Genomic DNA, 14,673 nt, shown 5'->3' with positions numbered 1-14,673 from the left:
CTGAAATTCAGCAATCTTGGCGAAGTCCTTATATACATGCTTTACACATTTTTCCTGTAATACAGTGACCAAAACTAGACGCTACCCCAGCTGTGGCTTCAGTAGAATTTTGTATGATGTTAACATGGTTTTCCTGCTCAGGTATTTTTTGCCAAAGCAGGTAAATGAAACTGGGTATATAAAAAGGGGACAAGAATTGTTACATTGCTGTTTCACACTCCTGTTTTTCAAAGAAAAGCCCAGCAGCACCAAGTTCCAAAGTGTCCCTGTGTACCCTGTTCATCAGGGGAAGAACTTTTCAGACTGCTCACTGAGTGGATAATGTCAACATTACGTATAACATTGAATCATGTCAACCAAGAGGCCTTTGCTGGGCTCAGTGCCAGCAACAACGTGAGCATCACAACCGCTCCACGTCACCAGCCACGCCATTTGTTATTATATGATAAATTTATTATGGAACGTAGTTAATAGTGTTAATGATGTACAGAAATCATGACACATTTGAGCAGTTTACTCTCACAACTCTTTAAAGCCGGAACCCTTTCAGAGGCACTACAGAAAATACAAACGAAGAAGTGTTCGAGAATAAGGAATATGTTTCAAGAATAAAACAGACCAAAAATTTGTTGCGAATCGGATAACAACTTGTATTTAGTTAATCAAAGAAAAAAATGGCAAAAGCTTGAAAGCCTAGGCTGTAGAGATCTCAAATGATTTTCCAGCCTTTGTCATATAAAGCAATTATGTTATTATTTTTAATGAATATGGTCCTATCACACTCTAAAGGCACTCTAAAAAACCACATGTTAAGCAAGCTCTGTACAGTCTCAGTCTAATTAGCACCTTTCCAGCCTCGGTCACTTCAGTGAATTGAGAGAATATTAAGAAAGTTTTCAAAAGCCTGCCCATTCCTTTCCCCAAAATATTTTTTTCTTGCAGCTTTTTGTATTGGATGAATTTTTCTATCTCCAGGATGGACTGCAGTATTGGCTGCAAAGTGGACTTCATTCACTGGAGCTCATTGAAAACTCTCATCCTCAAAGGCTTTGAGTGAATCAATCCTTCCAGAGAAGAATAAAACTATATTACATATTAGAGCACAAGAACTTACTATGTTTAAAAAATATATATAATATTTTGAATGATGCTGTGATTTATATTTAATTAATAATTGGTTAGGTAATTGATAACATTATTATGGAATAAAGAGTAGTGTCTTCAGAAGTAGTTTCAATTTTTGCAATGAACACTGTGCATTTTAGCATAACCCAAGATTGCTGATAGCAGTTTTAAAGTGCAGAGTAAAACATATTTTGTTGGGAGGGCTTAGGCTCCTGATGGTGATATTATCAAAAGTAATATTGTAAGTTTTATATTTCAAAAGATTCTCCTATTCTGACAGTGGTGAGTTAATGCTAGTGTGTGATTCTAAATAGCCATTTTTCAAGTAAGTCTAGGTAGTGATTGGTCACTCGTTATTGTACACCTATGGTAATGCTTGAATCTATTCTCACTTCCTCCACATATAAATACACCTCTCAAAGGAGTCACCAAACAGCAACAAGGTCCAGAGAACTTGCACAGAATTTTCCTTGCTCAGCTCAGGCATACCGAAGCTAATTGTGAGCAACAAATCAAGCACTAACAGTTATTGAATCAGAAAACTGTCCTCGACAAACCCAATGATCAAATAAATTAACTGAATCATTAGAATTGCTGTGAAATATCTAATGTGTTTTTAAATAGTCTCTCACTGATCTTTCTAGTGTTACATTATTTATGTTTTTTTTACATGTCTATGGATCCTGAATTTCCTCATACTTTCTACCATTGGATTGCCATAAATTCAGCAGATATTAGTGGAAAACCTATACCTATGTATAATCCAGGCTGTAACGAAGTCACAACAGTAGCAGAAAGATCTGTTATGTTCTGGAGCATTGCAAGTATAATGCAGGATCAAGTACTGTATTTGAAGAAACATTAGAATATAATTACTCTTGGTCAGGAGACAGAACTCACTCTCTGTATAAAATCTTATCATTTTCATCAATTTTCTAAAGAGATGTGTTCCTGGAAATTTTCATTAAACAAATTTTCTTTAATTTGAAGAGGCTTGGTGAAATGCATTACGCACATTTCAGAGAGTGGTGTGCTATACACACTAGCTAAAAATAGATTCATAAAGCAAAACACAGCTTAAAAAATCAATGGTGTTATGATAAAAATCCATAAATCAAACATACAGAAATCAAGGGAATTACTGTAATATACTTGGTCACCAAAGCCATCTACTACATTGCACATTCTCAAGATCTTGACCTTCCAAGTGTGTAAAATTAGCTTCAGCCTGTTCATGTCATTTCAATATTGACCCAGTATGAAGGAACTGAGTATTAGGCCAACAATAAGAAAAACAAGGAGGTTCTGAGAATTGTGAACCATGTCAGCTATCTATAACTTAAAGGAACAGCTGAGACTCACCATCACAACTACCAATGATAAAAAGATAACAACAAAAACTGTAGGTTAAGGCTATTGTGATTAAGTGGCTTGAGTACTTACTCCATAATTGCTAGAATTCCAATACCTTTTTTTGACTTAAAGAGTCGCGAGAAGATGGAACACACTAGCATGAGAGGATTGAGGCATTTGGTACAGATGCATTCAAATGGAATTTTAAATAAGTGTATGTGATAGAAGGGAAAGAAGGATTATTTATGTGGTTCAATGAAACAAAGTGATGTGAAACATCAACAATTCCTTTTCCCCCACAAATGTTGCTAGACCTGTTGAGCTCCTCCAGCAGCTTCTTTTTTGAATGTGAAAGGGTTCCCTTGCATGGCATAATTACTGGCAGGGAATGATTGGTTTAAATTACCAGTTTCTGTGCTGTAACATTATTAAATATGATATGTAGCACTAATGTTTTAAAAAGGAGAAAAGTACTAGAAAACAGAGAGATGTGATGAAGGATGGAAAAGCCTTTTAAAGAGGATATGTAAAAAGATATTATAGCAGATAACCAAAGCTTTGATCAAAGATTTTGGTCCTAAAGAGCATCTTAAAGGAGCAGACAGAAGTAGAGAGGCAGACCTTAGAAAGGCAACTCAAGAGCTCTGGTATTTGGTAACAGGTACAATGGTGTTTGGTAATGATTGAGAGGATGTAATGGGGGGTGGGGTTGGTTCTGGGGCCTTGTTATAATTTTTATAAATGACTTGGATGAAGGAATGGTTGCTAAATTTACAGCTAATGCAAAGATAGGTAGGAAACAAAGTCGTGAAGAGGATGTTAGGAGGCCACCAAGTGATGGAGTATAAGGAGACACACGAGAGACTGCAGATTGTGGAAATCTGGAGCAACAGACAAACCGCTGGAGGAACTCAGTGGGTCAAGCAGCATCTATAGAGGCAAAAGGGATGGTCAATGCTCAGGTCAAGACCCTGCTTCAGGACTGAGAGTATAGAGGGAAAGTGGTCAGTATATGGAAGAGAGAAGGAGAAAAAGGCGATGGGTGGAACCAGGTGAGGGGAGGTTGATGGGCAGATGGAACCAGGTGGGGAAGAGGGAGGGGAGAGGAAAGGTGAACTAAGGGAGAAGAGACCCAGCTAGAAAGGTATGTGGGTGATGTGAAGATGGAACCAGACAGGGGAAGGTGATGTCTAGATAATGGGAGGTGGGGTGGAAGGGATGGAAAAGATGAACAGAGACCCTGGGTGGACAGGTGGGAGTGGGAAAGGAACGTGAGGATGTGGGTTAACTGAAATTGAAAAATTCAACGTTGGTACCATTGGACTGTTAGCTATCCAAGTGGCATATGAGGTGTTGTCCTTCTGGTTTGCGTTTGGTCTCATCGTGGCAGTGGAGTAAACCAAAGTCAGACAGGTCAGTGTGGGAATGGGAAGACGAGTTGAAGTCACATACAACTGGATGGAGTATAATGTGGATAAATGTGAAATGTTACATTGTGACACGAAAAATAAAAATGAACTATGTCATCTAAATAGTAAGAGAGTGCAGAGCTCTGACATACAGAGGGATCTGTGTGTCCTAGTGCATGATTCACAAAAGGCTGGGTTGAAAGAACAGCAAATAAGAAGGAAATCTAATAGAATGAAATTGTTCCTTGTTAGGGGAACTGAATACAAAAGTAGCTGGGCTATGCTTCAGTTATGTAATGCATTGGTCATAATTTTGAATACTATTAGATAAGAGATAATATTTATTTATTAGTCACATGTATATCAAAACACACAGTGAAATGCGTCTTTTTGTGTTACCGAGAATGTGCTGGGGGCAGCCCGCAAGTGTTGCCACGCTTCCGGTGCCAACATAGCATGCCCATGTGTCTTTGGAAAGTGGGGGGAAACCGGAGCACCCGGAGGAAACCTACGCAGACACGGGGAGAATATACAACCTCCGTACAGACAGTGGCGGGAACTTAACCCGGGTCGCTGGTGCTGCAATTGTGTTATGCTAACCACGACACTACCGTGCCACCATTATTGGTCTCCCTCTTTAAAAGAAGGATGCTAATTCATTGAAAGCATTTAAGAGAAGGTTTACCAGACTAACACCTGAAATAGGTGGATTGCCCAAAAGGAAAGGTTGGACAGGCTGGGTTCTATTCACTGGAGTTCAGAAGTGTGAGTGGTGACTTGGTTGAAACATAATGGTCTTGTCAAAGTGGAGGTGGCAAGAATGTTTCGTGTTCAGGGAGAATCTAGAACTAGAGGTTCCTCTCCCTAGTGAACACTGAACCAAAGTATTCATTAAGGACCTCTGCCTCCAGGCACATGATTCCCTGTTTATCCCTATGGTTCTACGCTCACTCTGGTCATTCTCCTGTTCTTCATGTAAGTATAGAACACCTTGGGGTTTTCCTTAATTCTACTTCCAAGGCCTTCTCATGTCCCCTTTTAACTCTCCTAAGTCCCTTCTTAAGCTCCCGCCTGGTGACCTTATAATTCTCAAGAGCCCTGCCTGATTTTTCCTTCCTAAAGCTTAAGTATGCTTCCTTCTTCCTCTTGACTAAATGTTTCACCTCTTGTCAACCATGCTTCCTTTACCCTACCATCCTTTCCTTGTCTCAGTGGGACAAACCCATCCAGAACCCCCTGCAAGTGTTCCCTAAATGGTCTCCACATTTCTGCTGTGCATTTCCCTGAGAGCATCTGTTCCCATTTACTCTCCCAAGATCCTGCCCAATACCATTGTAATTAGCCCTCCCCCAATTAAAAACTTTCCCATATCGTCTGCTCCTATCCTTGTCCATGGCTATGCTGAAGGTCAGGGAGTTGTGATCACTATCTCTGAAATGCTCGCCCACTGAGAGGTCTGTCACCTGACCAGGTTCATTGCCTAGTATTAGATCCAGTATGGCCTCTCCTCTCATCAGCCTGTCCACACACTGTGTAAGGAATCCTTCCTGGATACATCTAACAAATTCTGCCCCACCTAAGTCTTTTGCACTAAGGAGGTGCCAATCAATATTAGGGAAGTTGAAGTCACCTATGACAACAACCCTGTTATTTTTGCACCTTTCCAAAATCTGCCCACTTATCTGCTCCTCAGTGTCCTAGTGGCTATTGGGGGCCTATAGAATACTCCCAATAAGCGATTGCTCCCTTCCTGTTTCTGACTTCCACCCACACTGACTCAATAGACGATCCCTTCACAACGTCCTCCCCTTCTGCAATTGTGATACTATCCCTGATTAGCAATGTCACTCCCTCCATCTTTTATATCCCAGCTTATCCCTTCTGAAACATTTAAACCTCAGAACATAAAGCAGCCAGTTCTGCCCTTGCAACAGCCAAATCTCTGTAATGGCCACAACATCGTAATTCCAGGTACTGATCCATGCTTTAAGTTCATCGCCCTCATTCTTAATACTTCTCATTGGTATTGGTATTGGTATTGGTTTATTATTGTCACTTGTACCGAGGTACTGTGAAAAGCTTGTCTTACAAACCGATCATACAGGTCAATTCGTTACACAGTGCAGTTACATTGGGTTAGTACAGAGTGCATTGATGCAGTACAGGTAAAAACAGTAACAGTACAGAGTAAAGTGTCACAGTTACAGAGAAAGTGTAGTGCAATAAGGTGCAAGGTCACAACAAGGTAGATCGTGAGGTCATAGTCCATCTCATTGTATAAGGGAACCGTTCAATAGTCTTATCACAGTGGGGTAGAAGCTGTCCTTAAGTCTGGTGGTACGTGCCTTCAGGCTCCTGTATCTTCTACTCAATGGAAGAGGAGAGAAGAGAGAATGTCCCGGGTGGGTGGGGTCTTTGATTATGCTGGCTGCTTCACCAAGACAGCAAGAGGTAAAGACAGAGTCCAAGGAGGGGAGGCTGGTGTCTGTAATGCACTGGGCTGTGTCCACAACTCTCTGCAGTTTCTTGCAGTCCTGGGCAGAGCAGTTGCCATACCGATCCGTGATACATCCAGATTGGATGCTTTCTATGGTGCATCTGTAAAAGTTGGTGGGAGTCAAAGGGGACAAACCAAATTTCTTTAGCCTCCTCAGGTAGAGGCGCTGGTGAGCTTTCTTGGCCGTGGCTTCTACGTGATTTGACCAGAACAGGCTGTTGGTGATATTCACTCCAAGGAACTTGAAGCTCTCAACCCTCTCGACCTCAGCACCGTTGATGTAGACAGGTGCATGTACACCGCCCCCTTTCCTGAAGTCAATGACCAGCTCTTTTGTTTAGTTGACATATTAAAGTAAACATATTTCAACTCATCCAACTGACTCTATTTATGCCCTATCCCCTGCCTGTCCTTCCTCACAGTCACTCTGCACATTGCATCTACCTTTCCACCAACTGCTCCATCATCTGACCTATCACTCTGGTTCCCAACCCCCTGCCAACCTAGTTTAAACCCTCCCCAACAGCTCTAGCAAACCTGCCCACAAGGACATTGGTCCCTCTCGAGTTCAGGTGTAACCTGTCCCTTTTGTACTGGTCATACCTTCCCCAGAAGAGATCCTAGTGATTCACAAATCTGAAACCCTGCCCCTTGCACCAACTCTTCAGTCACAGATTCGTCAGCCATATCTTCCTATTCTTACCCTCACTGGCACGTGACACAGGCAGCAATCCAGAGATTACCATCCTTGAGGTCCTGCTTTTAAGCTTCTTTCCTAACTCCCTATATTCCCTCTTCAGGACCTCATCCCTTTTCCTATCTGTGTCATTGATACCAATGTGTACCATGACTTCTGGCTGCTCACCCTCCCCCTTAAGAATGCTGTGGACTTGATCTGAGACGTCCCTAACCCTGGCACCAGGGAGGCAACATACCATCCGGGAGTGTCATTCTCAACCACAGAATCTCCAATCTGTTCCCCTAACCAATGAATCCTCTATCACTACTGCATTCCTCTTCTCCCTCCTTCCCTTCTGAGCCAAAGAGCCAGACTCAGTGCCAGGGATCTGGCTGCTGTGGCTTTCCCCTGGTAGGTCACCGCCCCCCCACCCCCCCCCCCCCCCCCACCCAACAGTATCCAAAACAATATACTTGTTATTGAGGGGAATGGCTGCAGGGGTACCCTGCACTGACTGCCTATCCCTTTCCCTCTCCTGACGGTCACCCAGCTACCTGCATCCTGCAACCTAGGTGTGACTGTCTCCTGGTAACTCCTGTCTATCATCTCCTCAGTTTCTTGAATGATCCAGAGTTTACCCAGCTCCTGCTCCGGTTCCCTAACGTGGTCTGCAAAGAGCTGCAGCCAGATGCACTTCTCGCAGGTGTAGTCATCAGGGACACTGGAGGACTCCCTGACTTCCCACATCCTGCAAGAGGAGTGTACCACTGCCCTGACTGCCATTCCCACTGCTCTAATTGTGCAATAACAAAGAAAGAAAGAGACCTCACTAGGACCTCATCTTAGCCTCTTCAAGCCAAAGCTTCTTGAGCCAAAGCCTCAAGGTCTCACTCTTACACTGAGCCATAAATTTAAAAATAACTTTGTAGAGTATGTGATAGTACACCCCTGCAATAGTTTGGTTATTCAAGTTGAAGTATATTGATTACAAAGTGCCTCACGTTAATTATTTTTCCCCTAACAGAAGACTCCATTGCACCAGGAATTATATCCACATGCACTTGTTTGCCTCCTTCATGCTCAGAGCCATCAGTGTTTTCATCAAAGACCACGTTTTGCTTTCTTATCTTGGAGAAACTTACGACTCTCCTTCCGTGGATGACGTGAAAGCCATGACGAGCTTTGCTACAACAGACAAGTCCTATGATGTACGTATATATCCATCTGTTCTGATGAAGGATTTGACTGTTAATTGGTCTTTTGCAATGACCTTTAACAAGAAAAGGGTCTGATTCCTGTCAACATAGCTAACATAGTTACTAATCTCAACATAATGTTAAAGTGTTCTTAAAACTCAAATTTTCCTCTGCCTGCTGATTTACGTAACTGCAGCCTGATTTGGGCAGATTGCATGTAAATGAAATTCAATGGGATGCAGACAAGGGAAGTACTACAAAATTATGAAAGACTGAGAAAATCTAATTCTATAGGAAAAGGTCAGGATTAGGCTCTTCATTCCCTCAATGAGATCATAGCTGCTTTTTTGACCTTACCTTTCATCCATCTTCGCCACATTTTCTTGAAAAAAAACTACAGATGTCAGATATCTGAAATAAAAACAGAAAGTGTTGAAAGTACTCTGCAGATTCTGATGAAGGGTCATTGACCTGAAACATTTACTCTGCTTCTATCACCACAGATGCTGTGTGTCTGGCTGAGAATCTCCAGCACCTCATGTTTTCAGAGACAAAAGAGACTGCAGGTGCTGGAATCTGGAGCATCTGGTGGAGGGAGGGCAGTGACTAGTGGTGTCCCACAGGGATCGGTTCTGAGACCTCTACTTTTTGTGATATTTATAGATGACTTAGGTGAGGGGGTGGAAGGCTGGGTTAGTAAGTTTGCGGACGACACTAAGATCGGTGGTGTTGTGGATAGTGTGGAGGGCTGTCGGAACTTACAGAGGGATATTGATAGGATGCAGAGCTGAGCTGACAAGTGGCAGATGGAGTTCAATCCAGAGAAGTGTGAGGTGGTACACTTTGGAAGGACAAACTCCAGGGCAGAGTACAAGGTAAATGGCAAGGTACTTGGCAGTGTAGAGGAGCAGAGGGATCTGGGGGTTCATATTCACAGTTCACTGAAAGTTGCCTCACAGGTGGATAGAGCAGTTAAGAAGGCCTATGGGATGTTAGCTTTCATAAGTCGTGGGATCGAGTTTAAGAGCCGCGAAGTGATGATGCAGCTTTACAAAACTCTAGTTAGACCACACTTAGAGTACTGTGTTCAGTTGTGGTCGCCGCATTATAGGAAGGATGTGGAGGCATTGGAGAGGGTGCAGAGGAGATTTACCAGGATGCTGCCCGGATTAAAGTGTATGGAATATGAGGAGAGGCTTAAGGTGCTAGGGCTTTATTCACTGGAAAGGAGGAGGATGAGAGGAGACATGACAGAGGTATATAAAATATTGAGAGGAATAGATAGAGTAGACAGCCAGCACCTCCTTTCCAGGGCACCAATGCTCAAGAAGAGAGGGCATGGCTTTAAGGTTATGAGTGAGAGGTTCAGGGGAGATGTCAGGGGGAGGTTTTTCACCCAGAGAGTGGTTGGTGCATGGAATGCACTGCCTGGGGTGGTGGTGGAGGCAGATACATTGGACAGGTTCAAGAGTTTGTTGGATAGGCATGTGGAGGAATGTGCGATAGAGGGATATGCGGGAGGAAAGGGGTAGATAGTGTGAGGGTGGTTTGATGGACGGCACAACATGGTGGGCCGAAGGGCCTGTTTTGTGCTGTATGGTTCTATGGTTCTATGGTTATAAAACAAACTGCTGGAAGAACTCAGCAGGTCAGACAGCATCTGTGGAGATAGAAACAGAGTCCTGTTGCAAGGTCTCGATCTGAAACATCGACCATCCCTTTACCTCACTGTTTTCATTTGCCTCGTGTTGCCTTTGCTTAACAAGAATCTTTTCATTCTCAAAATTAATGCTAATGTTTGACCCAGCATCAACTGCAAATTAAAAAGAATTCCAAATTTCTACCACCCTTTGTGTGTAGAAATAATTCCTTGTTTTACTCCCTCATTGGTGTAATCTCTTCTTATAACTTAACTCTGACAGTCCCGGTATCAATCTGGTGAATCAACATTACATTCCCTCCATTGTACCCTTCCTAAAATGTGGTGCCAAGCATCCTTCTGGTGTTCCAAATGGAATCTATCCAGGTAGTTATACAGATTTTTAGCTGTTAGCAGCTCTGGTCACATACTTAATGGTGCTGATCTGAAAGAAAGTGAAGGAGAAGGATGTTCTATGATCAGGTATGATTCCCCTGATGTGGTGGAGCATTACAGACCTAGCCCTCCTTTATCTGATGTGATACAGGAGATGCTGCAGGATGTGTCTGAGGTCATGATCACAACTTGCACCAGCCCCCATAACTCTGCATTGGAAACCATAACTGATCAGGGGTGAGATGGGGTACATTGGCGGTAGGTGGAAGTTTGGCCTTAGAACCGAGGAATAGGTTGGTCTGACAGGCTCGTTAAACTTCCGTTTTTATTTAGCTCAGTGCCTGTAATCCCACACATTTGTTTGGCTGGTGATTCATGATAACCATTGACTTTGGTGACTATTTAAATGGTGTGTACCCAGAATAAAGTGCATAAAGAAAAACAGCGTAAAGGTGATATGCAAAACACTGCTGTGTCATTTCATCACTTTTCCATCTTCTCTATGGTTCATACAGCTTGTTACTGGGACTTAATATTTATAGTTTGGGACTACCTCAACCAATGGTTGATCAGCCAATTCAACACTGTCCTTTCACGTCTATACCTGTCCTAATCCATTCTGTTCTCCTACCACTTTTCCACCAATCAATATTAGCATCATAAAGGTAAAGTGAGAAGCAAGTGAAGATGAGAATACAGTAAAACTCTGACAATCCGCCATCTGATTGTTTGGAAATTCCATTGATTTGGCACCTATCTCACAGGGTACTGATTCCCTTGCTCCCTTTAACACATCAGAACCTCAGTTCCCTCGCTTCCTGGCGGTGATGAGTTAGCGTACAGGAATGAGATGGGACCACCTGGTGCTGCAACAACAACCTCTTGCCGAAGCCCAGTAAAACTAAAGAACTGATTGTTGACTTTAGGAAGGGGAAGGAGGGCAAACATGGGCCGGTCTACCTTGGTGGATGGGCGGTAAGAGGGTCAGCGGCATTAAGCTCCTGGGTGTTAACATATCGGCTGACCTGTCCTGGGCCCAGCACACAGATACGATAACAAGGAAGGTGTGCAGGTCTTAAGGAGGTTCGGCATGTCACCGAACATTCTAACAAACTTCTACAGATAAGTATCCTGATGGGTTGCATCATGGTCTGGTACAGCCATTTGAATGCACAGGAACATAAGAAGCTGCAGAGAGTAGTGGTCTCAGCCCAATAAATCATGGGCACACCCCTCCCCGTCGTCGGTAGTATCTACTTAAGGTGCTGCCTCGAGAAGGCAACATCCATCATCAAAGATCCCCACTATCTGAGCCATGCCATCTTCTCACAGCTGCCATTGGACAGGAGGTACAGAGGCCTGAAGTCCCACACCACCAGATTCAAGATCAGCTACTTCCTTTCAATTGTTCAGTTCCTGAACCAACCTGCACAACCCTAATCAGTACCTCAGTATAGCAACACTGTGACCACTTTGCACTGCAATGGACTTTGTTTTTTTTGTTCTAATGGTGTTCTTTCTTGTATAATTTTGTATAATTTATTTTTAGTTTATGTTTTTCTTGTGAATGTTGTGTCTCTGATGCTATGTGCCTGTAATGCAGCGGCAAGTAAGTTTTGCATTGCACCTGTGCATACATGTACTTGTGGATGTGACAATAAACTCGACTTTGACCTTGACTTTAACACATCAAGGCCCTGGTTTCCACGCTCCCCTTAACACACCAGAAACCCATTTCCCTCGCTCCCTTTAACACGCCAAGGCCCTGGTTCCCATGCTCCCTTTAAACTCACTGGGACCCCAGATCCTGCACTCACTGGAAACTCACCTGGTTCTGTTTCTGAGCTCCTTTTAAACTCACTGGGAACCAGTTTCCCATGTATCCTTTAAACCTTCCTAGTTCACTGGAAAATTTATTGCACTACTGTGCAGCATCTAAAAGCAAGTGAATTAAAAAGTGTTGGACCTTTAATTGGAATAACACCTAATAGTCTGGATAATCTGCCAGGCTGAGCATGCTTGAATAACAGAGGTTTGCTGTGGTTGCTTTCCTTCAATGCATGTTATAATAAGGAAACCGCTGGGAATTGACACAAAGTGACGGCAAGCCAAGTTTACACACAATGGTGTTGAATATAGACTAGGATACATTAACATAAATCTAACATTAATTTAGCTGTTTCCACAAGAGCATGCTTAGTGCGATAGTCAGCAAATTATTCCACCAAAAACCATGACATAATTTCAGAATAATTCGAGAACAGCATGAACCAATTTCAACTTAATTATAACCTAAAGTTCTTCGACTGATGTTTTTGATGGCTTTAGCTCACTCAGTTTCACTTTGCAAATTGAGGTGAGAATTACAGTTCGATAGACTTGAGATGGATCAATGGGATATTGTAGTACCTCCCATTACGACCTTACATTAATCAGCTTTAAGCATTATCTCAGGGAAAGCAATCAATCATTCTAGTTCAAGGTGGGAGTTTTAAATTAAAACTCCACACACATAACCTGACTTAATTGTCTAAATTTGTTCTCTGCAGACTCTTGGAAGTTTCGTTTCACAGTTAGTAAGGTTTGTGTTAAAGTTATCCAAACGTTTTGAGTATTCTTACTTGCTGATTAGTGTCCAAATGTTGCAGAAGAAGTGATTGTTACCTGATGAATTACTTGCTAATTAATCTCTCTTTAGAATCAGCGGTCAAAATGCCAAAATGCTCGCAACCAGTCTGACTGTATGATTTGGATCAGGATAGGTGGAATATAGATGTAATCAAAACTGAAGATTGAGATGGGGAAGTTTCAACCCACCTTGCCCAGTGTGAATGGAGCAAGGGACCTGTAAAGCAGACCATCCAACCTCATCTTTCTGAAACCACCTCACTCGCAGTAAGGTAACAGAAGCGCTACCAGAAGCAGCTAGTTGCCCCATTACATCACGAGCATCCTCATTCTTATTTTGACGGCTCATGTGGAGGAAACAATTGCAGCTTTCCCAGCTGCCAAAGCTAGGCAGCAGCTGATCCGGCACATGGAGGAGCTCCACGATGAGGACTTTCCCTTCCTCCTCTGATGCAGGGGGAGCAGAGCAGAACTACGCCTTCAGGCCACAATAGAGGGGGCACAATGGCGCAGCGGCTCATGCTACTGCCACACAGCTCCTGCAGCCTGGGTTCAATCCTAGCCCCAATCACCCTTTTCCTTTCCCCTTCTTTTCCCTCCTCCACCCCACTCCATCTGCCCCATCACCCGTGCATTCCTCCCACTGCGTACTCTTCCCCCCTACTGCTCCCACCTGCCCACAGCCTCCTCCCTTACTTGGCTCCATGGTCCACCTTCCTTTCCTATCAGACTCCATTGCCTTCAGCCCTTTGTTGCCTCCACCCCTCACCTCCCAGCTTCTGCTGCCATTTCTGCTCTTCCCCCTCATCTGCCTATCACCCACCTCTCACCTGGATCCTCCTATTGCTTGCCAGCTGTGGCCCCACCCCTTCCCCTTCCCCTCACCTCTTTATACTGGCCATCCCCCTTCTATCTTTCAGTCCAGATGAAGGGTCTCGACCCAAAACGTCGACTGTCCATTTCCCTCCATCGATGCCGTCTGACCTGCTGAGTTCCTCCAGCAGTTTGTTTTGCAGTTCAGTGCTGAGCTCCGGTGCTGTCTGTGTGGAGTTTGCATGCTCTCCCTGTAACTGCATGAGTTTTCCTTAGGCGCTCTGGTTTCCTCCCACATCCCAAAAACGTGCTGGTGTGTTAACTAGCTCCCTAAATTGCCCCTAACGTGGGTGGCTGGCACAAGAGTCAGAGGGGAGTTGAAGAGTGCATGAGGAGGAACAGGTCACAGGGAAATGTGGGGAAATAGGAGAGCTGGGAATGCAGTTAAATAATGGCATAGTATTGTTTTAATAGAAATGAAAGGGGAAATCATGATGGCATGTTAATATCAAGGCAACAGTCACAATCAGGGGCAAACCACTAATTCAAATTTATTTCTTAGCTAGGTTTAAAAATAGATTGGAAGAGCAAATATTGTGTAACCTCCTCACTAAGGAAATTATTAAAAGCATCAGATGAAACTAAAGACAATCTAATGTAATAATTTCATAAATACTGGCCGGTTTTCCTACGGTTTCTCACAGATATGCTAATAATGCTAATAATGTTAGTGCCTCCTAAGTTTTTAAGTCAAGTCATCAATGCATATTGGAAAACTCTGATGCAAAATGAAACGGAGAGGAAGCATAACTTAAATCTGCCCGTGTCCCTGCTTGGTTACTGTGATGTTGGTACTGGGGCAGGGCAGTGTGGTAAATGTACATTAGTGCTTGGTGGGAAAGGTTGTGAATGAACCATTCAGAAGAATCCACATCACA

The 14,673-nt window shown here is 43.2% G+C and overlaps 1 protein-coding gene across 3 annotated transcripts in view; it reads left to right on the top strand.

Moving 5' to 3' along the window:
• LOC127577251 (parathyroid hormone 2 receptor-like) overlaps positions 1–14,673 on the top strand; it is a 70,128-nt gene that overhangs the window by 29,828 nt on the left and 25,627 nt on the right. For all 3 annotated transcript variants that reach the window (XM_052028296.1, XM_052028288.1, XM_052028303.1), the window contains one exon: positions 8,088–8,271. In XM_052028296.1, the coding sequence (XP_051884256.1) occupies positions 8,088–8,271 (184 nt within the window). The remainder of the gene's footprint in view (positions 1–8,087; positions 8,272–14,673) is intronic.

This window comes from Pristis pectinata, chromosome 1, assembly GCF_009764475.1.
Source record: "Pristis pectinata isolate sPriPec2 chromosome 1, sPriPec2.1.pri, whole genome shotgun sequence".
NCBI classification, from domain to species: Eukaryota; Metazoa; Chordata; class Chondrichthyes; order Rhinopristiformes; family Pristidae; genus Pristis; species Pristis pectinata.
The sequence above is the reverse complement of the archived record's forward strand: the minus strand, read 5'-3'. Positions and strand labels throughout refer to the sequence as shown.